The sequence below is a fragment of the Ovis aries genome, chromosome 18, assembly GCF_016772045.2.
Source record: "Ovis aries strain OAR_USU_Benz2616 breed Rambouillet chromosome 18, ARS-UI_Ramb_v3.0, whole genome shotgun sequence".
Lineage (NCBI taxonomy): Eukaryota > Metazoa > Chordata > Mammalia > Artiodactyla > Bovidae > Ovis > Ovis aries.
The window spans coordinates 20,381,821-20,409,225 of NC_056071.1; the positions used below are offsets into that span (position 1 = coordinate 20,381,821).

Genomic DNA, 27,405 nt, shown 5'->3' on the forward strand with positions numbered 1-27,405 from the left:
CCAACAAGGACCTACTGTACAGCAAAAGAGCTCTACTCAAAAACCTGTAGTAAGCTACATGAGAAAAGAATCGGAAAAAGAGTGCACATATGCACGTGTATAAACATTCTGCTTCCCATCTGAAACTAACAATGCTATAAATCACTATAAAATTTTAAAAACTGTATTAAAAGAAAGCCAAAACATGGCAACTGGGTGCTGCATCCTAAAGGAAGCGACTGGTAGAAATGTTCACCTTTTTTAAACAAGTGATTCAAGTCCAGTTCTGGGCAGTGGCCCGAATTTGTTGACTAACAAGAAAGATCAGGACCTGATTTAGAGCTTGAGGTAAGGACTCCTTCACAGAAGGGAGCGTCAACACCACACCTTTGGGCAGGCCCCGAATCTCCCAGGTGTGCCTACAGGGGGTTTTTCCTGACGTCGATCATCCCTGGGCTGACCCTCCGCAGTTCCCGCCGGGGCTTGGCCAAGGGCCCAAGGTTCCAGGGCAGACCCGCCTCGCCCACAGGCAGCACCCGTCCCACTGGGGGCTCAGCGGCCTCCCGCTGCCGCAGCTCCTCAGGGGAGCCCTGCTCCTCACTGCACAGGCTCGAGCGTTTCCACGTCAACGGTAACGGGGCATGGACCAAGTCCCGCATCTCCTCCCGTGGGCGGGAGGCCCCGTCTGTGCCGGTGGGCTGCCAGAGAGGCTCAGGCGCTGGGTAGAGCTCATCCTCGCTTCCAAGGGCTTGTCTGTTCTCCAGGCACGGGGTCCTCTTCTCCCCACCCATCACTGGCAATAACAACATTCTTGTCAGAAATGGAGGTAGCCAGCCACCCCTTCCTGAAGCCCTAGCCTTCCAACACCCTCGTGCAATCAACAACATGTGAAATGACCCAAGAGCTGAAGGCAGAGTGGTTTCTAAGCTTTGCCCAGAACAAAGAAGACCTGGCATCAGGGCTGAGCCCCGGCCGGCCTGGTGACGGCACGCAGCAATTACCCCTGCTCTGGCCGGCGGCACTCAGGCTACTGAGCTTCTGCTTCAGCTCCTGGTTCAGCCGCACGTGGCGGCCCAGCTCCTTCTCCAGAGCTTGGATTCTGGCCTCGTACTGCCTCCTGCTGTCCGCCAGCCCTTCGCCAAGATGGTCTGGAGGGAAAAAGGCAGGAGGAGGTGGTGAGGCGCTGCGGGGCAGGCGGCGGCCCCCGCGGCGGGCCCGGGCCCCACCTCGGCTCTGCTGCAGCAGCAGCTGCACGTGCTGCTCATGTCCCCTCTGCTGCAGGGTCAGCTGGCGGTCCATCTCCAGGCGCTGCCGCTCCAGGGCCGCCTCCAGCCAGTACACCAGCCTCTGCTGCTCCTCCAGCTGCAACTCGAGCTCCGAGAAGGCCACCTGCTGCTGGTGCTGCTCCTCGCGGAGCGTCACCACCTGTCCCCAACAGCCAGGCTCAGCCCCCGGCGCCAGCTCCCTTCACCCGGGACTGTTCACACAGGGGCAGCAGGCATGTGGCCGGCCCACCGCCCGCGTCGTCCACCTCCCCCCACCCCGGTGGAGGCGGCGGTCTGCAAGCTCCGTGACCCACCTTGTCGAAGTACTTGCAGAGCAGGGCTCGCGTCTCTGAGGACGAGAGGTAGCTGAGCTTGGCCATGAGGTTCATCTCGCACTGAGACAGCAAGGAGGCCGAGGCCCGCAGCACCCGCTGGCGGCACGTGATGGCCTCGTTCTTGTACTCGATGGCGGCGTCCAGGGCCTCAATGGCCTCATCCAGCTGGAACAGCGTCCGCTCCTCCTGCAGGGACACGGGGACGGGTGGAGGGGGACACCTGCCCCCTGAACACAGGTCCTGGGCAGAGTCATGATGGCCACATGCAGCCACAACCCAGCCCTTATGCGCCTGCTGTCCTCAGAGCCAGAGGCGCCCTGCCCACTGCAGCAGTAGCAGGGGCACATCCATCTCAGCCTCAGCTCGGGTGGGAGAGGCCGGGGCTCCACTAGGAGGCTGCTCTCTGAAGCTCACAGCCTCTGGAGTGACCTGTGCTTGGGAGACCCTGATCTAAAGGGAAGGTGTGGTGGGGCTGTAGTGGCACCCAGGGTCTGCTGGGGTCCATTTCCCCTTCTTTTAAATTTTAACTTTTTGGTTACACCATGCAACATGTGGGATCTTAGTTCCCCAACCAGGGATCAAACCTACGCCCCCTGCAATGGAAACACAGTCTTAACCACTAGACTGCCAGGTAAGTCCCCGGGGCTCCACTTCTCTAACACAAGCTCTCTCTGCTGGCAGGAGGGCAAACCTGGCTGTGAGGTGTGCTGACATGGTCCCGACTCGCGTCCCATGTTGGGAGTTGAGAGGTGTGAGCATGTGCTATACGCCTGAGGTCAACGTGATGCAGGACACAGGACGAGTCCCAAGTCCAGCTGGGGCAACCGAGGGCAGCGAGGCCCAGCTGTGTGTCCCAGGCCTGGGGGCTGGACCAGCGGCGGGAGGGCTAGTCCTGCACCTTCTGTGGGGACTGACACCCGGGAGGGATGTGTGTCCCGAAGCAGGGAGGCCCACACCCAGCAGAGAGCCGGGGCCAGGGGTGGAGGGGAGCAGGTGGCCGGGCTGGCCCGCAGGGCGCACCTCAGGCGAGAGCAGGCTGCCCTGCCTCAGCTTGCTGTCGATCTCCAGCCGCTGTTTCAGCAGTGAGTCCTTCTCCTGGCGCAGCGCGTCAATCTCCCCACGGATCTGCTGCTGGCTCTGGGCACTGCCCTGCCGCAGCTGCCCACTCTTCTCGGACAGCTCCTTCTCCAGATGCTCCAGCCGGCTGGACACTCGCACAATGTCCTCGTTGAGGGCCTGGGGGCGGCACCACCGGCGATGAGGGAAGGGGCAGGCCTCACCCTCCCAGGGGCCACAGGACAGGCCAGCCCTGCCACGGAGGCTAAGGAGGTGTGCTGTCCAGCAGGAGGCCTGACTCGGTTCTGTACAAGCTGGGGAGTGGGGGCCTAGGGGACCCGAGCCTCTGAAGAGGAGCCCCCAGAGACGGCCTGGAAGGAGGACACAGAAAAGCTAAGGACAAGAGGAGCAACATGGGCAAAGGCAGAGCAGGGTGGTGGTGGCCTGTCACTGAGATGACCTGACTCCAGCTGGTGATGGGAAGGATGGGGGGTTAGTGGCCAAACCCCAAAGGCCCTTGGGGAACCTAATGTGGAAGGAAGTGAGGGTTCTAATGGCCAAGGGACATTCCAGAAAATCCAGCTGAAACGCTCTAGGACTCCATGACAGCAGAAGAGGGTCTGGAACCCTGTGGGCGTCTAGCCTAAGCACTGGCTCCTGGGACAGCTCTGGGCTCTGTGTGAAGTGACGGACTCCTTCTCTAATCCTCAGGGCAACACTGGTTCCATCTGAGAGGAAGAAATTTGGCTCCGAAACTTGCTACTCAAGAGGGAGCAACGAAGCCAAGTGGAGCTGGGTGGGTGGGGGCAGGTGCAACTGCCTCCAACCCCAGTGAAATCTCTTTCTCTCTGGCCAAACGACCTCTCTATACCTGTGGTTCCTCGTTCTGCCTGCACAGAGCAGGTGGTTAATGAGGTACAGTGCATTGGGGGTAGATACCTGGAGAGGCTCTTCTACCCACACATCAGAGCCTGCATCAGACACTCTGAAGATGCACAGGGTAGAGCCCAGGAGGACAGAGGCCTGGCTGGAACTCACCTGGCAGGGGCACCACCTAGAAGAGCCTCATCCGTCTAGAGCTCACCCAGCAACATTGCCAGCTGGAGACATCTCACTTGGAAGGACTTTATCTGATGGCATCTCACCCGGCCGGGCCTCACCAGGCAGGGCCTCACCCGGCTGGATCTCACCCGGCAGGATCTCACCTGGCTGGCCCTCACCTGGCCGGGCCTCACCTGGCAGGATATCACCTGGCTGTCCCTCACCCGGCCGGGCCTCACCCGGCAGGCCCTCACCTGGCTGGCCCTCACCTGGCCGGATCTCACCCGGCTGGATCTCACCTGGCTGGCCCTCACCTGGCCGGGCCTCACCTGGCAGGATATCACCTGGCTGGCCCTCACCCGGCCGGGCCTCACCCGGCAGGATCTCACCTGGCCGGATCTCACCCGGCTGGATCTCACCTGGCTGGCCCTCACCTGGCCGGGCCTCACCTGGCAGGATATCACCTGGCTGGCCCTCACCTGGCTGGGCCTCACCTGGCAGGATCTCACCCGGCCGGGCCTCACCCGGCTGGATCTCACCCGGCAGGCCCTCACCTGGCTGGCCCTCACCTGGCCGGATCTCACCCGGCAGGATCTCACCTGGCTGGCCCTCACCTGGCCGGGCCTCACCTGGCAGGATATCACCTGGCTGGCCCTCACCTGGCCGGGCCTCACCTGGCAGGATATCACCTGGCCGGGCCTCACCTGGCCGGGCCTCACCTGGCAGGATATCACCTGGCCGGGCCCTCACCTGGCCGGGCCTCACCTGGCAGGATATCACCTGGCCGGGCCTCACCTGGCCGGGCCTCACCTGGCAGGATCTCACCTGGCCGGCCCTCACCTGGCTGGACCGCAGCCGCTTGCTCTCCAGCCCTGTCTTCTCCTGCATCAGGGCCTCCTTCTTGGCCAGGATGGCCTCCCGCTTGTGGAGCTCCTCCCCCAGCTCCTCCAGCGCCCGCCGCTGCTGCAGGACCTTCTCCATTTCCTGGTCCAGCCACTTCTTCTGCTCCTCAATCTTCTGAGGGACAGCGGGGGAGGCGAGAAGGAATTCAGCTCTCCCCTCTGGCCACATGGGTGGTGTGGATGGCCACCCGGCTCAGAGGGGTAGAATGGCGTGCCCACCGGCTGACCCCGCAGGGCACTCTAGCAACTGGCCAGGCTGCCCGGGCAGGCTACGGGTGACCTGGGGGTGCAGTTCAGCCCGGACCCCACCTGCTGCTGCTCCAGGCTGACCACACAGCCATTGCTGCCGCTGCGCCGCTTCCTCTGAAATGCCGCGATCTCTTCTGTCTTGATCTTTAGGATTTTCTGCTGCTGCTCGTGCCTCAGCTCCAGCTCCTGGGCATGAAGTTCAGGGTGAGTCCGGTGGGCAGGGCCCTGTGGGGTACCAGTGTCCTCCCAGAGCCCGCAATCCCCAAAGCCCACAGGAGTGCCTGTCCTGCTCCCAAGACAACCCTGCCCAGCACCCCCCAGCCTCGCAAACACAAGATTGCTGGACCCCTTAGCTGGTTCATCTCACTGAATTCTCACCCTAGCCCTGAGTTTCCTCTAATTCTCACTTTCAAGTGAAGAAACAAACTCAGGGAGGCCACGTGACCAGCCTTTTACAGTCGCGTGGCGGTACGCGCTCCCCTCGGCCTCCTGGCTGGGACGCAGGCACCCCGCCAGCCAAGCACCCGACCTTGACACGGTGCTGCCGCTTGTTCATCTCCGTCTCCAGGCGTCGCTTCTGCTCTGTCTCCTCGCGAAGCCGCCTCTGCAGCTGCCCCTGCTGCTGCCGCATGAGCTGCACGTTCCTCTCCAGCTCCTGCAGCCGCTTCTCGCTCTGGGCCGACAGTGATGCCAGCCGCTCCGTCGCCTGCTTCTTCTCCTTCAGTACCTGGACCAACACAGCTTCCACTGGGCTGCTCATAACAGCTGCCAAGAGCCGGGCATGGCGCCTGGCACTCAACAAGGACAGGCAGGACAGAAGGACGATGAAGAGGGACAGACAAAAGGGAAGACAGGCCAATGGACAATAGACTAATAAAAATAGCAAATTATAAAAATGTCAAAATACTGTGACATTTACTACATACCACACAGTACACCAAGTGCTCTCAGTATATTAAGTGATCCTTAGAACCCTACGAAACAACTTTAAAGCTTTCCTACTTAACAGATTAGGGAACTGAGATGCAGAGAGGTTAGGAAACTTGACCCAGGACCCACAGCTAGTACATGGCAGAGCTGGGATTCAAACGCAAGCAGTCAAGGCTCCTGAACCTTCGCTCTTAATCACTCTACTGTAGTGGATGGACAGGTGCAAAGATGAATGGATGGAATGGTGGGTGGACAGATGATGCGATCATATAAAGGCAAAAAATGGGGGACTTCCCTGCTGGTCCATGGCTAAGACTCTGAGCTCCCAAAGCAGGGGGCCTGGGTTTGATCCCTGCTCAAGGGAACTAGCGGAGAAGGCAATGGCACCCCACTCCAGCACTCTTGCCTGGAAAATCCCACGGATGGAGGAGCCTGGTGGGCTGCAGTCCATGGGGTCGCAAAGAGTTGGACGCGACTGAGTGACTTCACCTTCACTTTTCACTTTCATGCATTGGAGAAGGAAATGGCAACCCACTCCAGTGTTCTTGCCTGGAGAATCCCAGGGACGGCGGAGCCTGGTGGGCTGCCGTCTATGGTCGCACAGTCGGACACGACTGAAGTGACTTAGCAGCAGCAGCAGCAAGGGAACAAGATCCCACATGCCTACAACTAAAAGGATCCTGTGTGACACCTAAAGATCCCGCATGCTGCAACTAAGACCCAGTGTAGCCAAATAAAAAACATTTTTTTAAAAAAAGTAAAAAACAGGATGAACAGACAATGCAAGGATCGATAAACAGAAATAGAAAGACAAACGAACAGGCACATAAATAGTCACTCAACTGATAAAGGGATAACTGGACGGCTGGATTAGACAGGCACCTAGACTGGTGGGTGGATGGACAGAGGGATGATGGACTGGAGGGATGGATGAACAGACCGCTGGAAGGGTAGATGGAGGGAGGGGAGGGCTACAGGAGGGAGGGTCGGTTCCTTCCCATACCCTTGCCTCATCCTCGCTGGCCTCCTGAGGTGACCTTCAGGCAGGGCCCACCTCCCTGCCTCTGCCTCTGCTGTGTTCAAAGATCCCCAGCACTGCCAGCTCCTACCTAATACCAGCCTCACTGTGGAAGGCCAGGAGGGCATTCGCACCACCAGCCAGGGCTGGGGCAACCCCTGGTTCCACAGTGGGTGTGCGCTCTGGGGCTCACTCATGCCTTGATCCCAGGACCCCAGCCTGCGAGGCTGCAGCCACCACACCCGGGGTCCTGACACTGACCTGCACTTGGTTCTGAGCGGCGGCAACCCTCTTGCGGAACTCCTGGAGCTGCGAGCGCTCACCGGCGTCCTGGGGCTCCCTGCCCTCGAGCTCCCGCAGCTGCCTCTGGCCCTCGCTCAGCTCGGCCCGCACCCGCTCCGCCTCCCGCTCCAGCTCCTGGATGCGTTGGCTGTGCTGACGGTTCAGGGCCTGGGCGGCCTTCCCTGGAAGAACCGGGGTGCAGTTAGCACCGGAGACCCCTCCTTGAAGCATCGCAGCTCCTCCCTAGTAGCTTTCCCAGACCTGTCAGTCCCCGGCACCTACAAGGATTTCATGATGACTGCACCCTCCAGTACTGTGACCATTTACTACTTTTCTTTAATTTGACTTATTTTTTAAAATAGCCTTTTCCATAGCAGTGACCCAGAGAAAATACAGGTTAACTAGTTTTCCTGTTACCTAACACATGCTAAAATAAATATGTAACTTGAAGCAGCATACAACTAAGCCTCTAGAACTAACTTCCATTTGTAGGAGACAGGACAAAGTAACAAGCTAAATGACACCATAAGGAAGCTAAGAGGCAAACCCAGAATATCTGGGATCTGGAACATTCTACAGGATGACTGTGAAAAGGTGAGAGAAGGGAGATTTCAGAGACCTAATGAGCAAATGTGTAGACAAGCCCAGAGCTGCACACAGACACTGCTGAAGAACTGCTTCTGTTCAGAGCACTGTGAGGGCATCAGTTTAGTTAGATATGCTAATGGCATTTTGGTTAAAATATCCAAAAAGAGGCACACTAAAAGGTGCAGGAATGAAATGACATGAAGTCTCGGATTTGCTTCAGAATATTTCAGCAAAAAAAGGACTTCCCTGGTGGTCCGATGGCTAAGACTCTGCGCTCCCAATTCAGGGGGCCCAGGTTCGGTCCCTGTTCAGGGGGCTAGATCCAGCATGCCACAGCTATTAATGAGTTTGCAAGTTGCAAGCAAAGATCCGGCACAGACAATAAGTTAGAAACAAAAAATTTCAGCAAGGAAAAAAGGGAGAGATGCAAACGTGGGCCAAGCTTGGAAATGCTAAATCTGAATGATGGGTATGTAGGGACGCTCATGTCTGTCTGCAGCTGTTCCCAATACATTTCATAGTAAACTCATAGCTATTAAAATTAAAGAGCTTGACCAGTCACCACCTGAAACCATCCCCTGCTCACTCGCCTGTGTCACCAGTAGCAGACGTGCTACTATGACTGGGGGATGCTGTTTGCTCCCCAGGACCGCTGTTTGTGCCCGTGCAGTGTCTGACACACAGCAGGCAACTGATTAATAACAGTAAGAAAAAACGCTTCCTGAAAACCAGTCTAAGCATTTTACCTGAATTAACTCATTCCAACAACCTATGAAACAGGTGCAGTTACTATCTCTACTTCAGAGCACACAACGGTTATCCTACCTGCTCAAGGCCACCCATCTGGAAGAAGCTGAGTGGGCAAACATCTGGACCCCGCTCCTAACCACCCACCCTCAGGCGGGAGGCCTGGCCCAAATCCCCTCCCTCACCTGTGCGCACCAGCTCGCCAATGAGCTCCTCCTTCATGCGGATGTTGATGGCCAGCTCACGGATCTTCTGCTGGGCTTGGGCCAGTCGCCACTCAGAGGCCATGGCCGCAGGGGCCTGGCGGGGCTGAGCCAGGGCCTTGCTCCCACTAACCACTGTAACAGGCTGACGGTCAGGGCGGCTGCCACGACAGATAGTGGGGGAAGGGGGGGTGGGCGGAAGGGAGGGAAGGGGAGGAATGCCCTGGCCAGGGGCAGCCAGGGACGGTATGTGGACTCTCTAGGGTGGCCAGTCCAGGACCATGAGTGGGTAAAGGGGTCAGGACCCTCTCTGCGCCCCACCCAACTCACCTCTGGGTCCCGGGATAGCTGCACCCAGCTCCTCCAGGCAAAGCTCTAGGCCCTTCCTGTTGAGTGGACTCCCTGGGCAGGGCCCCATCCTCTGGTTCCACTTGCTAATCCCATTCCTGGAGGGCAGAAGGGGAGTCTGTACCCCTCCCCAGCCCTGCCCCAGCCCAGCCACCTCCCAGGCCCGGAGGGGAAGAGAGAACCCCAGGCCTTCCATCATCCCAGCGTCACCTTGACCCCAGGATGTCTGTCTGGTAGAACTCAGACGCCAGCGGCTGAGCTGAGAGGGTGCAAGGCACTGAGGGCCACCTTGGAGGCTGAGAACCAGGAGGCCGGGTCCATCCCTCAGCACACCCGCCCCAGCGAGAACGCTTGATTCAAAGCCCACAGCCCCGGCCTCCTCTCCCCAAGGGCTGGCCAGGCCGATGGAGGCAAGGGCACCCTGAGACTACAATGGGGTCCCCCTCTTGCCCAGCTGAGGCCCTGAGCCGGTCCTTGTCAGGTGGGCCACGGGTCCCACTCACCTTCGTCGGTGCAGGCTCTGTCGGGGCGGCCCCTCCTTCTCCCCCTCCTCTTCCTCTTCTCCTTCCTCTTCCTCTGATGCATCTGAAGAGCCACTTCCCAGCCTGTCTCCCTCTGTCAGAAACTTGGCTCCAGCCTCCCTGCCATTCTTTATCTGCTGGGGAATGCCAGGGTTTCCGGACAGGCTCCCGGGGCCTTCTCCATCAGCCATCTCCCCCAAGCCAGTCTTCGGCCCACCTTGCATGCTCTTCAAGCCCGACCTTAACCTTCAGGATCTAGCTCCAGTGATATCTGAGAGGCCTTTCCAGTCTCAAGTTGAAGCAGAAACTTCTCCCCTCCTTGTTCCTTCCTCTACTCCTCCTGTTCTCTTGCCCCCCACCACCCCCACCCTGCTCCAGCTCCCACAGCTGAACTAGCACTCCTCAGGGGACAACCTCCCCTTTCCACCGTGTATATAAGTCATCTGCAGCAAGTCTTATCTCGCCAACAATGCCCCACCAGAGTCGGGGGTGGGGAGTCCGTAACAGGCTTCTTCCAAACCCACGTCCTCCCACCCCTCAGTGCCTCTGGCCTTTAGAACTCAGATGACCCAGAGCTTTCAGGCAGATGCAGGAGCAGCCTTTGCCCAAAAGGCCGCAAGTGACAGAACTAGGAACAAGAGACCAAGCGCAAGGAGATCAGAGCTCATGGAAAACTGAACTTGCAGAGGAAGGCATCCAAAGATGGTGTGTGTGTGTGCGGACTTCAGAGGTGATGAGCTCCCCACCCCTGGAGGCAGGCAAGCATTCCATTCCATACTGGAAGCCAGAATTCCCTCTGTAATCCTCACTCCAAGCAATCTCCAGCTACTCCAAGGATGCTCCATGGCACCAGATCCTTCTGAGGGGCCCTACCCAAATTTGGGCCATTCCTCCAGGAACACCAGAAAGGGGCATTTCATAGCTGGTCCCATGAAACCACGAGGTGAGTGACACATTCCCCAGGATTGCCCCTCCCCTGCCTAAGCCTGCCCAGGTCAACCAGCAGACACCCAGCCTTGCCATCCTCTCACCTCTCCCCAGTTCTCAGGGCCAACTTCATCTCCAGGAATGCAGACGGGAGGAACCATGCCCAGCACACGGGTGTGGGCACCTCCCAGGGGGGCTGTGTGAGGCCGGGGCACAAAAGACCCCGGAGGTAAGCCCTGCAAGATCCCTGGGGCCCCCCAGCCTGGCCGCACCAGCTCCAGCCGCAGTCGCAGCTCCGCCATCTCCTCCTGCTGCTCACGAAGACGGTCACTCTGCAAGACACGGTCCAGGTGCTGATGGGAGATGTGCATGAGAGAGAGGTGGGGAGCCGGGGTGCTGACAGGCAGAAGTGCAGGAAAATGAAGAACACACCTGAGACCACCCTGCCCTCTCTGTGCTAAAACGGAGGGCCAAATGCCTCTGACCACCTCTTGGTGTCCCTCTGAAATACACAGAACATTAGCTCAGGTTTAAACTCTCCCACCGGCCACATCACTGACTCGATGGACGTGAGTTTGAGCAGGCTCCGAGAGTTGGTGATGGACAGGGAGGCCTGGTGTGCTGCAGTCCATGGGGTCGCAAAGAGTCGGACAGACTGACCGACTGAACCGACCCTGCCCTATCACTCCCTCCATATTCATGCCATTTACTGCCACCAGGGGGCACCAGGAGCATCGTTGACCTGGTTTTGCACAAAAGGAAAAGCAGGGCTCAGGAGTCTCATGGGGCTGCCTCTCCAGTCCCAATTCCAACTTGCCCCACACACCCACTTGCACCAATCTGTTCCATTCCTCTGCAGTTCTGCTCCCACCCCTACCCAACCTGCCAGAATCCACTCCTCTCACTCCGACACAGCTGTTTCACCTCCCGGCAGAAGTCTCCCCTCCCCACCATCACCGTGGCAGGGGGCACCCACCTGAAGTTTGTACTGCTCCATGGCGTCCTCCAGAGCGGCCAGAAAGTCTCGGTTTTCCTCTTGCAGCCGGGCCACTTGGCTCTGCAGGGCCAGCAGCTGCAGCGGCCCCTCATCCTCCTAGTGGGGCAGGGAGCGCAGCTTCAGGGGGACAGTCAGGACGAGCCTACCTGTCCCTGAGTCACCCCGCCGGCCCTGCTTGCTACTCTGCTCCAAAGCCTGCCTGTAACTGGGAAGGGGTCCAGACCCGACATGGCCTGCAGTTCCCTCCACAAGCCACTGGGCTATCTCTTGTCATTATTAATCATATTTTCATTAACAGTAATATCACCACCACAATTATTAAGAACTAGCCTTCACCAGCACTTATGACACCCTCAGAACTTACATCCAAAGGAGGTAGATACTCCTGTTATCTTTAACAGATGGAAACCCTGAGGATACATCAAAGGTCATCAGCAGAAATGGCTCTGAATCCAGCATGGAAAACCTTCTTCCTCACCTCCCTGGCCCCCCGCCCACCCCCAGGCCACCCCTGGCCCCTGGTCACCTTTCGCACGCTGGGTCCATGGGTGGCCTGCTCCTCAGCAGAGGCGCTCTCGATGCCGCTGTCGGGCCCGGAGGCGGAGCTCAGGGCGCTGCGCTCGCCCTCGACGGCGCACAGCCAGTCGCGCACCTTGCGGGCGGCAGCGCCGGGCAGCCCAGGCTCGGCCTGCAGCTCGCGCAGGAGGCTGTAGGCGGCGTCGGTGCGGGCTCGGTAACGCGCGCACTCGGCACCCAGGCGGGCAGTGGCCGTGGCAGAGGCGGCGGCAGGGCCCAGGGCGCGCCGGCCCCGGTGGATGATGCGTGTCTCCGACCGATGCCTAGGCGGCCCCCGGGCGCTGGCCACGGCCTCCTCGGGCCCCCGCTCAGCCTCAGGCCGCCAGTTGACAGTGGCGCGGTTGCGAATGTTCTGGGCGCGGCTGGCATAGTTGAGGGTGTTGAGGGTCTCGTCAAAGTCGGAGGAGGAAGGGCTGATGCAGGCGATCATCATCGTCTTGGCGTTCCCGCCCAGGGAGTCTTTGAGGATCCTGAGGGCACCAGGGACATGTGTCAGGGGCCCCACAGTGCCACAGCCAGAAGTTCAGACCCCAAAGAGGGTTTGAATCTCTGTGTGGCTCCCTGTGGGCCCAAGGCTTCAACCAGGTGTAGACTGTGGCCCAGAAATCAGAGGGGGACCCATCTCTTGTCACCTCACCCCAGCCAGAGAGGCCAGATAGGAGCCAGGACAGAGTATGGGGCTCATGGGGCCTCTTCTCACTGGGCCAGCAGCAGCGGCAGCTCACCTGGTGATCTTGGAGTCCCGGTAAGGGATGTGGCTGCCCCGGCGCTGGGGATCACCCAGGGCACTGATGACGTTGCCTAGCGCCAAGAGGCTGCTGTTGATCTGGATGCTCTCCTTGAGTCGCTCTCCTGTGCTGCCTGTCTTGAGCACCCTCTCTGAGCCCGCCAAGTCCACAAAGTGGAACTTGGAGACAAGCAGCTGGCCGGCCGCAGGTCGGGGCAGGCGGCTGGGGGCACGACCCCGCTGCTCCAGGGTCACGGTGAAGATGGTGTGGGAGCGGCTGGAGAGGCGGTTGAAGTGTGTGGCTCCCGTGTGCCGTGCTGCGTTCCCCATCTCCAGGAGGCTCAGCACCTCGTCCAGGCCCTCCACGTCCACTTCCTTTACCCCACACAGCACTGTGGGCACAGAAGGCTGTGAGCCCAAGGCAGGGCAGCCTGAGGCTGATCAGCTAGGAGGGCAGGCTGAGCAGGACTGGTCCTCTAGAGCTCTTCCTGACTCAGGGGCCCCTTCTGCATGCCCAGGGGGTCCTGCCCAGCAGCAGCAGCTTCCCTGGTGGCTCAGGTGGTAAAGAATCTGCCTCCAATGCAGGAGACCAGGGTTCGATCCCTGGGTTGGGAAGATCCCCTGGAGGAGGGCACAGCAACCTACTCCAGTATTCCTGCCTGGAGAATCTCATGGACAGAGGAGCCTGGCGGGCTACAGTCCATGGGGTTGCAAAGAGTCAGACATGACTTAGCAACTAACACTTTCACTTTTTTCAGCTTCTCCTGTGCCCACCTCAGTGACTCTCACTCCGGGTACACCAGTGTGTACTGAACTCACTCTGGGTACACCAGTGTATACTGAACTCAGCAGAGACTGGGAAATGAAAGCAAAACTTCCCAGAGCTTGAGTTTCCTAGTTAGGAGGTACCCCTCTCCAGATAGGGTATCCACCCTAAGCAGGTGAAGCCTCCCCAAGCCAGGTTCCCCACTCCCAACCAGAGGAGGACCCAGGAGTTTCTTACCAACATTCCCACGATCGTCCTCCCGGAGCTGGATGTCCCGGCTGGCGGTGCCCACCTCCAGCAGGTCTCGGAACTCCTCCTTGTACACTTCCAGGTAGGACACGTGCACCAGACAGTCCAACAGGTCATTCTCATCAATCAGCTTGAAGGCCTCGGCCATGGCCCGAGGGATGATGCCCTGCTCGTCCTCGTGAAGGGAGGCTGGGGAGACACCGCAGGGCCACCCACCATGGTGCTTTCAGCTGGACATGGCGCCCACGGGGCCCAGAGGCTCCTGCCAGAAGCTGGCGGGTGGGGCTCCAGTGTGGAGAAGGTAGAGGCAGAGGCCAGCATGGGCTGGGCAGCCAGGCCAGGCTCCAGGGTGCTCAGGCAGAATTTCAGAGTTGGAAGCAACCCCTCAAGGTTCAACCAACCACTTTCATGATGTAAGCATCTCCACTACACCCCTGCCAGACAGTCAGATACCCTTTGTTTGATGACTCCTGGGGACTCATTATCATAGTCTACACTCAGTTATCTAAAGAAGCCCCTAACTTTATGCCAAGGAAGTAATAAAAGGATGTTCAGAACACACTCTTCCTCATAACTTAAAAAAACACAAAACATAAACACCCTCAGTGTCCATTGCAACATCCAAGAGGGGGTCTGATTAAATAAATTACCTTATATCCACAATGGCATGCTAAGCAGCCATTAAAGTTTTTGCTTGAATAATACTTAATGATATAGACAAATGTTCATGATATTAATACATTGTTAAGAAAATAAAACAGGATACAAAAGAATGGTACATTGGTACCATGTTTTTTTAAGTATAAAAATTTTCACCAGGAAAAACTGAATGCTAACAGCGTGAGTGAAAGGCAATTATCAGAAAGTGTGAAAATGTTAGTCCCTCAGTCGTGTCCAACTCTTTGCAACCCTACAGACTGCAGCCCACCAGGCTCCACTGTCCATGGAATTCTCCAGGCAAGAATACTGGAGTGGGTAGCTATCCCCTTCTCCAGGGGATCTTCTCAACCCAGGGATCAAACCTGGGTCTCCTGCATTACAGGCAGATTCTTTACCATCTAAGCTACCGGGAAAGGCAGTTATCAAATAAGTCTTCTTTTGTGGATGTGCTTTTCTGTATTTCCCTAATTTTCTACAACAAACATGTACACTTTTCAAATCATGCTCCTTAGAAGCGGGCAATCCCTTCAATTGGCCCAAAGCATCTCTTGCAAAACTCTGCTCCAGAGCCTCATGGAACCAGCCTGCTTCCCTGTTATGCAGCCCCCAGAGCATGTCTCTTCCAGGACAGTCTCCCTTCCTGCCATCCTGACCCTTGACAACAGTCTTGACAACCTCCAGAGACAAGACAACTTCCCATGCCCTTCCTCCCCATGAGGTCCCCAGAACCAGACAGTATGATCCCATCTCTATGGACTTGAGGGGGCCACTAACCTCCGAGGACTCTTCTTCCTGCCCGACCCAGTCCAGTGACACAGCTGACCCTACCCTGGGCTGCAGATTGACTTAGGAAACCCGCCCTCCCTCCTCCATCCTCCTCATCTTCAACAGGATATGGCAGAGGCAGAAATTCAGATGTTTGAGGCCCCTCAATGAACACAGGGGGTCTCAAGCCAGGTCACTCACCCACACTGGCCTCCCCCATGGTGTATGTCTTCCCAGAGCCCGTCTGACCGTAGGCAAAGACGGTGACATTGAAGCCTTCAAAGAAAGCCTCGAGGAGGGGCTGCACACAGGCCTGGTACACAGCCTCCTGCCCGGCGTCCTCATCCAGCACCACGTGGAAGCCAAAGTGGCGGTCTCGGCCCAGGGTGACCCGGCTGCGCCCCGGCTCCACCGTCAGGCAGCTCTGGTGCCCGTGCAGCAGCTCCTTGCGCAGGAGTGGGCGCACTCGAAGGGCCACCCTCACGGGGGCCTCCTCGGCCCCTGGCAGCCTCTGGGCCTCCAGCCCCATGTTGAGAGACTGATGCTCCCAGCCCTGCGGAGAGAGGAAAAGGCCCCAGCTATCAGCACCCGGACTCACCTTGCAGGTGACCTGGAGCCAGTTCCTGCAGCTCCTGACCTTAGAGGGATTAAAAGGGAAGGTGGTCAAAATTCAAAACATCCTCTGTGCCCTAACCTGATGCCCAGAATGCTGCAAGGGCCACAACAGAATCCTACATGGTAGCATTTCACGGCTCCCATCACTGACAAAATGAGGCCCTAACTCCTCCACTCAACACCCAAGGGCATCTGTGTTCTCGCTGGGACCCCCATCACCTCATGGCAGATAGATGGGCAAACAGTGGAAACAGTGACTTTATTTTCTTGGGATCCAAAATCACTGCAGATGGTGACTGTAGCCATGAAATTAAAAGACACTTGCTCCTTGGAAGAAAACCTATGACCAACCTAGACAGCGTATTAAAAAGTAGAGACATTACTTTGCCAACAAAGGTCTGCCTAGTCAAAGCTATGGTTTTTCCAGTAGTCATGTATATGGACGTGAGAATTGGACTATAAAGAAAGCTGAGTGCCAAAGAATTGATGCTTTTGAACTGTAGTGTTGGAGAAGACTTGAGAGTCCTTTGGACTGCAGGGAGATCCAACCAGTCAATCCTAAATGAAATCAGTCCTGAATATTCATTGGAAGCACTGATGCTGAAGCTGAAACTCCAATACTTTGGCCATCTGATGCGAAGAACTGGAAAAGACTCATTGGAAAAGACCCTGATGCTGGGAAAGATTGACATGGTTGGATGGCATCACTGACTCAATGGATGTGAGTTTGAGTAAGTTCTGGGAGTTAGCAAAGGACAGGGTAGCCTGGCGTGCTGCAGTCCACGGGGTTGCAAAGAGTCGGACACGAGTGAGTGACTGAACTGACTGCCTTTGTCACCTCACACTCCCTGCTCCACCTTCTTAAAAAGTCAGCACATCCTTTGAAGCCAAGCCCCTACCACCAGATACTGCCAATTCCATCTCGTAAATATCAAGTATACCCGCTTCTCTCCATCCTATTACCCAAGCCTGGATCCCGCTCACTGGACAGAATATTTACCAACCTCTTCACTGGCTTCAGCCTCCCTGCACCTTCCTATGTGACAACCAGGGGCATCTTTCAAAAATGCAAATGTGACCACACCACTCTCCTGCTTAAACTGCCCCCCAAACAGGCAAGAGGGGCTCCCTAATGCTCTAGATTCAAAACCTTAACAGGAAAAACAACTTTTAATGGACCCTGCCTACCTTGATGACTTACCCACTAATACCCCACATTTCCTCACCTTTCTCTGCCTGCAGCACACTCAGCTGTTATCAGGGCCACCTCAGGGAGTGCCCTCCCCTCCAAAGAGGGGCGTCTGCTCTGTGGCCCCCCACCACTCACCCACCCACACCCACCGCTCTAGTTCTCCCATCAGCCACTGAACACTCCCTTGCCTTGCAAAAGCCAGATTATCCACTGGTCTCCCCTCACCTCCCAAACTGGGGGCTGGGAGGCAGGGACCCACCTGTCTCCTTCACAGCGTATCTCCAGTATCCAGCACAAGGTCCGACGCTGAGTAGCTGGTGAGTAGTAGATGGGGAAAGGGAACTTTCCCCATGCCCACTCCTCGCCCCCACCCCGAGGGTCACAGCTCTTTATTTTTCACTACTTCTCTCGGCACCTGTAATCGTTCGCTCGTTTGTTCAACCAACAGTCCCAGCTGGGTGTCCGGCCCTGGGGCAGCAGCGGTAACTGCCACGCAATACTACAGGCGCCTTCGGGCATCCCTGAGTCACAGCTTTTCCAGCCCCGCGGTCCCGGCTTCTCCGCGCCCGGGCTTGGGGCCCAGTGCTCTGCGCACCGAAGGCGCCCGGACAACACCGAGGGTTCCGGAGTCGGAGGCGCCGGGCACGGGACAGGAGCTCCGGGAAAGTGGGAAAAGTGATTACAAAGGCGAACCCGACTCTCGCAGCGTGGGTGCTCGCTCCTCCTGGCCAGGCCCGGAATGCCAGCCTCAGGCCCCGACTTAAGGAAGGGGAGTCTCCAGTCCACTCGGAGAGGGGCCTGGAGGAGGTTAGCAAAAATGGGGAGGGAGGGAGTGGTCCTCGTGCTCGGTCAAGGGTCTCCAGGGTTCCGACGCCCACTGCCACCCAACCGAGGCCTGCACAGGCAAGGGACGAGCGCACGCCTCCTCCCTCCCACCCTCCTCCACCCCTCCCCGGCCCACATCAACCTGCTAGGGTGCGAGCGTCGTCTCCCCGCGGGACACTGAGGCTCGGAGCCCCAGCGCGGCGCGGTCGGATGCCGTCACCGGGACCCCCGCCCACCAAAACATCCCGCCCCTCATCCGCAACTCCTCCCGCCTGGGCGCTCCGGGGCGGAGGCGCGGGCTGCGCGGCGCCGCGGAGTCTGTCCGCAGACGGGGCGGAGCGGGGGCCGGAGGGGCGGGGGATCGGGCGTGGCCTGGGCTGAACGGCTGGACCACAGGCCCCGCGACCCCCAGCATCGCCCCGAGTCGCGAGCGCTGCGCGCTGATATTAGCATCTACTCGCTTAAAGCTGGAACACAGCAAGCAACAAGGCCGCCTGGATTTTCCGAGCTGGAAAAGCCCACCAGCTGGTGGAGCGGAGCATCTAGGTTTATGATGCAAGTTGTAACAAGTGGTAAATGAATACTAACTAGGAGACTGTTTCGTTCCACAAGCATTTTCTAACCCTGAGACTCCGGTTAACAGTACCCTAAAAATCAATTCCTGCAGAAGGAAATGGCAACCCACTCCAGTATTCTTGCTTAGGAAATCCCATGGACAGAGGAGCCTGGCGGGTTACAGATAATGGGGTCGCGAAGAATCGGACACGACTAAGAGACTAACACTAACTAAAAACCAACTACTGTAGTTCGATTGTACATTCAGGCGCAGAGACCTTTCCCCTTCCTTTCTATTGCAGCCCTCCCCAAGCCCCGTCAAAGCTCAGCAAAGGTCACCCTTCCTAGACCCCAGGAAGCCTCCAGCCTTGTTTTTATCTGATTTCGCTACCTCTTCTAAAGCCGAGAAGGACTCATCCGCTCTGAGATATTCGGGATTGGGATGGTGTGGCAGAGGCCCTGGCTGCTCCTTGGGCACTCACACCAGGAAGTCATCCCTGGGCCCCTTCTCTGCCCCAGAGCTGGGGTGACCTAGGGGTGGATGGATGAAAGCACTAGGGAGCTCCTGTTCAGGCCTTCTAGCAAGCTGGGCAGAGAGCAAGATGGCCTGAGAAATCCTGGCCCCACAGTTCTGGCTCATAAGTCCCCAGTTTGAAATGGGCATGGGATTCACTGGTGGACCACACTGCCCCCCAGCCTTGGGTTCCTGGCTGGACAACTGGCCCTAGAAGAGGCTAGTGGGAGGTCTGGGCTGCCACTAAGTTCTTAGCCTCTCCAGTTGGGGAGGCAATTTTGTGGGTGAACAGTCAGTGGAAGTCCTGCAGAGGGGGCTCATCATGCGTATTCCTGAGCAGGAGCTGTCCAGGAAACCACCCTCAAACATCTCTTCCAGCATGCCCCGCACCATCCACCCCATCACTCAAGCCATATTTGACTCTTGTCTTCTCCAATATACCACCAAGTTTCAATGTTTAGGAAAACTATGCTTAATACAATGAGCATTAAAACCCAAGTTGTAGGACTTCCCTGGTAGTCCAGTGGTTAAGAATCCTCCGCCTGCGTTTGATGGACATGCATTCGATCTCTGGTCTGGGAAGATCCCACACGCCGGGAAGCAACTAAGCACGAGCACCCTAGAGCCTGTGCCCTGTGGCAAGAGAAGCCACTGCAATGAGAAGCCCAAGAGCCACAAGAAAGACCTAACACAGAAAAGAAAAAAAAAACCATGATAAATGCATGTTATTAAGTGTAACGACTGTTTTTCCATCTCCAAAACTGTGATTCAGTTGGAGGTGCATTTTGTGAGCTGCAACAGAAGAGAGGGAACAATGCATTTCTCTGGAGAGGGACCTTGGCATCCCAGCATGAGGGGAGGTCTTCCTGAGGTCCAGAGTGTGGGTGAGCCATCACACCCACATGAGCAGGAAGGCCAGCCAAACTGATGTCTCTCAGGAGAAAAGCCCCACATCCAGCCTGGAGCTAATGAAGCAGATTTCTGTCATTTAGAGGAGATGCTTCATTTCTCATTTCTCACCAGAAAGTATTCAGAAAGACAGGGCCAGGCTCAGAGCACTTTGCTATCTGTTTAATGATAAAAACAGAATTTTGGGGACAAGCTGTTTGCCTCCTGGGCTGTCCTGTGCCATATGCTGGTTCCAGCACCCTGGTTGGGATCCAGGACAGGGTGAGGGGTCTGGGTCTGGCCAGTGGGTGTGTTGACTTCTATGGCTCTCCTGGCAGGAGGGGCCCCAGGGCTATGGAGGAACAGACAGTAAGGAGTGTGGATTCCAGAACTCCAGGAAGAAGGCGGTGTGGACAAGTGATGCCCAGGATAGCTGGGTGTTTCTATCTACACCATCAGGCCTGAGGCCAGGTCTCCCACAGCTGCCCATGGGGGCCCTGCCAGGGCTACGCTGGACTCTGTCTTCTTAGGCCTCTTAAGCTTCTAAAGGCCTCACTTGCCAGATCCACATCCCCCCTCCCCAGGAAACTGCTGAGTGTGCTGTGGATTGTGAGCGTGAGGTAGGGGGAGAGGGTGAGGTGGGGGTTGAGGTGGGTGAGCTTGATCCCAAAGCTAATTCAAGGTCCTGACCATGTCCCCCTGTGTATGTCCATCAACACTCCCCTTTCCTCATTCTGGACATCCCTAGATTCCAAAACCGTGGATCAAGGCCAACGACTCTTTACACCAAAGGTCTGCTAGGGTCTAGAGTCAGTGTTAGGGAGAGTTAGGGAGCTGGACTCCTAGGTGTGCGACAGAGTGGAGGCCAAGAGGGCACTCATAGGTGAGGGGATAAGCGTGTGTATACAGATGTCAAAAGGATGGACAGAAATGTCAGAATTACCTGTGCAGGTACAGATGACAATAACAAGGAAAACCAAGTTTGGTTTGGAAAGCTATTTACTATTATCTATCAGTATTTTCTTTTATTTATAATTTACTTATTTATTGGTTGTTTTGGGTCTTTTTTGCTGCACAGGCTGTCTCTAGTTGCAGTGAGGGGGCTACTCTTTCTTGAGTGCTCAGGGTCCTCATTGTGGTGGCTTCTCTTGTGAAGCAGGGGCTCTAGGGGTGCAGGCTTCAGTAGTCAGAGCACTTGGGCGGCAGGGGTTTCTAGGGCCCGAGTTCAGTAATTGTGGCACATGGACTTGTTGGACTAAGTCCATGTGCCAGACACATGGCCCACATCCCACGGCATGTGGGATCTTCCCGCACCAGAAATCGAACCCATGTCCCCTGCGTTGGCAGGCGGATTCTTATCCACTGTACCACCTACCAATATTTTTTAATGAATGTGCTCTTTCACTCAACATGTCATGGTTTCAAGTTATAAATGTACCCTATAGATACAGGCACACATCTACATGAAACATTGTTGTATAAATATATTTATTGCAGCCCTGCTCCTGGTAGCAAAAAAAAAAAAAGGAAATAACAGAAAAGTTCATGATTAAGGAACTGGTTTAATCAAATATAGCACGTCTATATTATGAAGCACTTATTATGTGGCTGTTAAAACAGCAAGGAGGATTTATGATACTGCTTACAAAAATACTTCTAAGATGTATTGCTAAGTGAAAAAGCAGCGAGTGTAACACCCACAGTGTGTATAGAGTGGGGAGGGCACACACGTGTGCTTGCGCACCCTCAGTCTGTAATGGAAAGGGTGCACAAGACTGGGGCCAAGAGTGCTCTGGGAAAGGGGAACCAGGGAACTCAGGGAGGAAAGCACACACCCTTTCGCAATGTTTGAATTTTAAATTATATGTATGCATTTCTAAATGTACCGAATATTAACACTTTCAAACACAGGTTTGGAATGAGCTGTGGCTATAGGGTCCATGCTGCTGTTGTTCGGTCCCTCAGTCGTGTCTGACTGTCTGCGACCCCCTGGACTGTAGCCCACCAGGCTCCTCTGTCTAAGGGATTCCCAGGCAAGAACACTGGAGTGGGTTGCCATTTCCTACTCTAAGGGATTTCCCAACCAAGGACCAAACCTGTATCTCCTGTGTTGCAGGTGGATTCCTTACCGCTGAGCCACCAAGGGACGCCCGATGGATTCTATATATATATATTGTTTATATATCTAACGTTCTCTATTGTCTCCTAGGACTGGGGGTGCCAGCACTCAAAACGTGGAAGGAAGAGTGAACATTAGGTGTAAAACCGGAACGGTGCAAACGGCAATGTAGCTGGGAACAGAAAGGTGGCGCTACAGAGCACACGCGAGGATTCAGCCTGTGAAGAGGGCAGGCTTCTCAGAAAATGATGCTAATATGTATCTAGGTGATTCCCAGGCGGCACTAGTGGTAAAGAACCCGCTTGCCAATGCAGGAAACATAAGGGACACTGGTTCAATCCTGGGTCCGGAAGATCCCCTGGAGGAGAGGGCATGGCAACCCACTCCAGCATTCTTGCCTGGAGAATCACATGGACAGAGGAGCCTAGCGGGCTACAGCCTGTGGGGTCGCGAAGAGTCAGACACGACTGAAGCGACTTACCACACACGCACGCTGTTCCCTTTGAAGGAGTCAGCTGAGAGCCTGTGTACTCACAGGAATCTCCGCATTCGGGGCCTGAACATGTGTCAGGATCGCCTGCTTGAACCCTTGGCGTGGTGATACGTTACTCGCTGGTAGCATATATTTGTCTACAGAGGATGGATGTAAATATGGAAACAGTTAAATGTCAGCGGGCCACAAATTTGGTGAAAGAAGTGAGAGATAAGTTGGGCAATTAATCTTTTGGTTAAAAAAAAATCAAAAAACCAAGGCCTAGAATCAGACTACTACTCTGATGTTTCTCAAAAATGGGCTCTGATAGCTAAGCCCAAAGAGGATGCTGAAAAGATGTGTGCCTTGGCAGCATCCTTGGAAGGAGGTTCGGGACCCAGCGGGACTACTTTGAGGAAGCCAACGCTCACTTCTCGTAGGTTCTGTTTGTCTGCTGGCCACAGCGGCCCGGCCCGGGGTGGGGGATGAGCGCCGGGCCGGGAGGGCGGTGGGGAGGCGGCTCAGCTCTTCTTGCGCAGCTGGCTGTACTGCGCTCGGCCCAGGATGGGCTCCATGACGCTGGGCCGGAAGAAGCTGTCGCTGACCCGGCGCGTGGGCTTCTCGCGGGGCATGGCCGGGAAGGCGGCGCGCGGCAAGGCGGCTGCGTCCACGCGTTCCTCCGCGCCCGGGCCCCGAGCGCTCCGCAGGCTGCCGCGGGGCTGCGCAGGGCGCTGGGCGGGCTCTGGGCAAGCGGGCGGCGCGCCGGACCCTCTGCGCTCCGCTTCCCGGCGCTCGGCCTCGGCCGGAGGGTTGTCGATGTCCCGGAATTCGCTCTCGGGTTCCATCAGCGACAGCCTGGGGAGCTGAGGGCCGGCAGCCACGTTAGGGCCCTCAACTTGGCCCTTGTCCCCGCACCTCCCACCGCCGCCTTGTCTGCGGCCCCGCGGTCACGCGCGATCCGGAGAGCACAGGCGGGAGTGGGACGGGGATGGAGGATGCAGGGGAACCTGCCGAGGGCGGCCACCCCTGCCGGCGTGCAAGTGCGGACCCCCAAGGCGAGGCAGGCAGCCACCCTCTAGTTTCCGGACCCCGGGATCCCCCTCAGAGGTCCCTCAGTGGGAGGTCAGGGGCTTTCCTGACCCTTCCTTGGCCCAATTCCATAAGCTAAGGACAGCCCACACCTTGCCCCTGCCTGGGTCAGGGTATCCACATCTGGCTCCATTTTGGGTCCAAAGTGAAGGGAGCTCTCTGCCAAGAATCCCTGTTTAAGCCTCTTGGTGTGAATCAGTGACTAGTAACCCATTCCCCACCCCTACCCTCCCAGCCCTCTCCACCCTCAGCTTGAAGGGGCCTCCTACTCTGACCTGCTCTCTAGAGCCTGCATGACCTGTTAACTTGCTCTGGGAAGGGACCCAGGGACCCCCAAACTGATAGTAGGCACCCCTGGGGTTTTCCTGCTGGGAACAGGTATTGGAATTGGGATGGGGGCAGCTGCTGTCCCCTGAAACACAGCCCACCCCCCAAGGGGTCCTGGAAGCCTCCCTCCAACGCTTCCCTAGGGAGCAGCATGCAAACCTGCCAGGCCCCTCGGTCGGGAGCTGAGGGGTGAGGGCTGGGCCAGTGGGGGCCCCAGACGGATGATTGGTGACCTCTCCAGCAGCAGGTAGGAAGGATGGATGTGGGGGAGGGTCTCAGGCCAAGGCCACCGGTCTCTATATTCTTGGGGCTGCAAAGGCCCCCAGTCAAAGCCACAGTATGTCAGAGACTGGGGAAGGGAGAGCCGCTGTTGCCCCTTCAGTCTAATCTGCTTTTCTGGGGGGTGGGCATTAGCCAGAAGGGTGGGGGGCGCTCACCGGCACGTAGTGCACCACTGTGTCCACCACGTTGTCAGTGACACCCTTCAGGGCGTCAGACAGGGACATGGCCCTGCCCTTGGTTGAGGAGGTGGCCTGGGCCGGCATGAGGTGCAGCATCCTCCCCGCCGTGCCCAGCACAGCCGCCGGTGCCCACATCACGACTGAGACGGTGCTCTGGAGGGCCTTCTGCAGGGTGTGCGCCATGCTGCCCAGGAGGCCCTGCGGGCCGGGCAGGCCTGCTCCCTGGTGACCAGAGCAGGGTCAGTGCCTCCACAGCAACTCCCCTGACCCGTCCCCTCACCATCCCTGGAGCCAGAGGCGAAAGAATCTGGACACTAAATCGGGAAAAGAAGGAACTATAGGCCTGGCTCTTAGGAAGGTCACTTCTGTGCTCTGAACCTCAGTTTCTTCATCTGCAAAATGGGGATGACAGTCTCTGTCCTATTTTATGGGGTTGTTGTGAGGATCTGCTGAGAGAACTATGAGCTGGGTGCTCAGGGGTGAGGGGAAGAGTGCTGCACCCACGTGCACGTCCCTGGGCCTGGGGGCAGAGACCCTGGTGTCACCCTGTGCCTCTGCTTCTCACCCCCTCAGGGGGCCACGGGACCCCCAGGGTCCTGCACACCCCCTCGGCTGGCACTCTCCCCTCACCTCGCTGAGCTTGCTGTCCTCGGTCTCTGAGTCCTCCTCCTCCTCGGTCTCCTCCCCCTCAGTGTCCGTGTGCTCCTCGTGGTCCTCCTCCCGGGTGGCGGTGAGGCTGTGCAGCCAGGGCACCCGCACCTCGCTCCGCCGCCGTGACACCACCTGCCCGGCCGCCACCGCGCCCCACTGGGCCAGGCTGCTCTGAGGGCAGGAAGGCGGCGGTCCGCTCGCTTAACTGCCCCTGCCAGAGGCCAGGCAGCCCCAGCAGGCAAAGCCCCGCAAGGTCAGGGTAGGGGGAGGCAAGCGGGGCCTGGCCCCAGGGGACTGTCCAACTTTTTATGGAGTGATAACTTACACCCACTGAGGTGCCCACGGCTTTAGTGTACAGCTCTGGGAATTTTTAGAAACACATGTGAGTGTGACCAGCACAGATCAAGACAGAGACCATTTTCAACACCCCAGAAAACCCCGTGCCCCTCACCCAGCCGGTACCGCCTCAGGGGACCACACTGGCCTCTATCACCAAGCATCAATCCCGCCCATTTGTGAATGGCCTCACACGTGTTTCCTTCCATGCACAGCTTTTGTTCAATGTCATGTTGTAAGATTCACCCACAGTACTGTCTGAACAGTTCCTCCTTTGTCATTTCTGTGTCACACCCCACTGAATAAATATACCAAAATTTACCTATTTCAGCGCTGATGGACATTTGTGTTGTTCCCATTTCTTAGCTAAGGATAAAGCTGATAGTAACATTTCCAACATGTCTTTGAGGGATATAAGCTCTCCTCTCTGTTGGGTAGAGTTGCTAAGTCATAGGGGATGTGTGTGTTTAGCTTTCAGAGGTACTCCTTGCAGTTCTTTAAAAAGTGAAAAAAATCAAGAGGGCCAGAGGGTCCCATGGGAGGAAACTGACCTGGGCAGGTGGGCAGGTGTCCACTGAGGCACAGCCCAGCTCATTTCAAACCCCTAGGGGGCCCCACAAACAGAGTCTCCTTGTTACACAACCTTAGGGGACACCATTATTTTCTATGTAAATGGTGGTTTCTGAGGTTGTGCTGCAGAGTGGCCTCCAACCACTATGGGCTAGGCTAGGACACAGGAGTTAGCCTAGCCCCCATGGGGAAGTGACCCCCAGTGTAGGAGACAGGGGAGAACTACTGCTCCCTACAGGACCAGGCATGTGGTGGGCTCTCAGCAAACATTTGCTTAAATGAATGAGCCAGGTTTGACAGTGCTTTTAAAAGTGCCACCCTCATGATGACTGAAAAGTGGTTATCTTGTTCACTGACCTTTATGCGGTAACGTTTTTATTTCCTTTTTTAGTGGGGGCACGGGGCTTAGTTTCTTATTAAAGTTCCTATGAAAAAAATCCAGGCTATCCCTGCTAAAATACACAGAGAGTGTGGTGTTGGGGGGAGTAAGCCCTATCTGGGGCTAGAAAAGACAGCTCTACCAGAGGTGCAGTGGGATGCCAATCAGAAGCCTCTAGAAGGGAAACCAGAAGCCTGGGGGAAGTCAGGGATATGGCCAAGCAGGCGCTTTCTGCCCCACAGGAGGGGTTTGGTGCCTTGCACCTTGCTGATTCAGAGGTGGCACTCCCAAGTGCCTACAGAGAAGATGAGGGGGGGGAGGTTTCTGCTTTCTCCCAAGAAGGTTGGGGGATAGAGTGGAACCTAGAGGGAGAATGGGAGAGACAGAAGGGGGTGGGGTGGGGCAGGATGATCCTAACAAGCAGGCCTGCCCTCTTCTCCCCTTGCATCCTAGAGGGTTAGCCCTCCACCCCACCTAAGGTCTCTTATCCTTAGACCTAATGTTCCACCCACCCCCCGCCACCCCCCCCCCACCCCGGCTGGTAGACAGGATGTTCTGGGGACAGGAGGTGGAATTGGATAGGGGATGGGAGGGACCAGGAGGTCCACAGGGTTCCCAGGCCATGGCAACTTAGGGCAGACACTCACCAGAGGCGCCACACCTGGGATCCACATGGCCAAGGCATGGCCCTGTTTCAGTGCCCGGGCTGTGGTCTGGAAGGTGTGTCTAGAGAGAGTGTTGGCCAGGGCCCCAACCCTGCTCACGAAGCTCGGCTTGGCCTTGGGAGGTTTCTGGGCATCCTGCAGTCCTGGGGCAGGGGCTAGGTGGGAGTTGTAGGGGGGAAGGAGAGGAAAGCAGATCAGAGAGGGGCTGGACAAAGCTGGGTTGTGTCTAGAGTTGGAAAGGGATCACCCTACTCCAACACAAGCTCACTGGAGATTTGGGGAAGTCACTTTCTCCACTTAAAAATGGGGAGAGGGGCCAAATGAAAATGGAGCCCTCTGGAAATCTTGCTGGGCCTTCCCTGCTCCACAGCAGTGGCCGTGTGCTCAGTCACTTCAGTCGTGTCCGACTCTTTATGACCCTAAGGAGTATACCCAGCCAGGCTTCTCTGTACATGGGATTCTCCAGGCAAGAATACTGGCGTGGGTTGCCATGTCCTCCTCCAGGGGATCTTCCCAACCAAGGAACAGAACCTGTGTCTCCTGCATTGCAGGCAGATTCTTTAACCTCTGAGCCACCAGGGAGAGCAGTGGCTAGATGAGCCCTGGCTGCTTCTTC

At 56.9% G+C, this 27,405-nt stretch overlaps 2 protein-coding genes across 8 annotated transcripts in view; both read right to left on the reverse strand.

Annotated features, from left to right (window-relative positions):
* Positions 1-147: 147 nt before the first annotated feature.
* Positions 148-18,057, reverse strand: KIF7 (kinesin family member 7). 5 transcript variants are annotated; one of them, XM_042235082.2, is made up of 20 exons: positions 17,906-18,057; positions 17,198-17,736; positions 15,333-15,684; positions 13,695-13,895; positions 12,690-13,083; positions 11,915-12,434; positions 11,368-11,484; positions 10,496-10,723; positions 9,447-9,601; positions 8,926-9,041; positions 8,578-8,730; positions 7,037-7,239; positions 5,357-5,554; positions 4,888-5,013; positions 4,517-4,693; positions 2,600-2,815; positions 1,559-1,765; positions 1,206-1,404; positions 981-1,127; positions 148-772 (listed from the first exon to the last, which is right to left on the reverse strand). In XM_042235082.2, the coding sequence occupies exons 3-20, from the start codon at positions 15,658-15,660 to the stop codon at positions 399-401; spliced, it is 4,059 nt and encodes a 1,352-aa protein (XP_042091016.1). In that variant the 5' UTR covers positions 15,661-15,684; positions 17,198-17,736; positions 17,906-18,057; the 3' UTR covers positions 148-398. The 5 variants fall into 5 exon arrangements, with proteins under 5 accessions (XP_042091016.1, XP_027812871.1, XP_027812872.1 ...); XM_027957070.3 differs by lacking the exon at positions 17,198-17,736 and having other exon boundaries at positions 9,447-9,598; XM_027957071.2 differs by lacking the exon at positions 17,198-17,736 and having other exon boundaries at positions 4,517-4,690.
* A 3,205-nt stretch (positions 18,058-21,262) lies between these two features.
* The window catches only part of PLIN1 (perilipin 1), a 28,306-nt gene continuing 22,163 nt past the window's right edge, over positions 21,263-27,405 (reverse strand). For 2 of the 3 annotated variants that reach the window (XM_015101761.4, XM_042234957.2), the window contains 4 exons: positions 26,772-26,944; positions 24,819-25,010; positions 24,165-24,410; positions 21,263-23,174 (listed from right to left, as the gene is read on the reverse strand). In XM_015101761.4, coding sequence (XP_014957247.3) covers positions 22,833-23,174; positions 24,165-24,410; positions 24,819-25,010; positions 26,772-26,944 — 953 coding nt within the window. In that variant the 3' untranslated portion in view covers positions 21,263-22,832. 3 annotated transcript variants of the gene reach the window in all.

Bases quoted from the DNA above. Each gene is read 5' to 3' on its own strand.
- KIF7 (XM_015101886.4), bottom strand. From the start codon at position 15,660: ATGGGGCTGGAGGCCCAGAGGCTGCCAGGGGCCGAGGAGGCCCCCGTG. The intron at 11,485-11,914 runs GTGACCAGGGGC...CTGCCCCACTAG, and splicing joins ATGGACCCAGCGTGCGAAAG to GAGGATGAGGGGCCGCTGCA. The intron at 4,694-4,887 runs GTGGGGTCCGGG...GCTGTCCCTCAG, and splicing joins TCAGCCTGGAGCAGCAGCAG to AAGATTGAGGAGCAGAAGAA.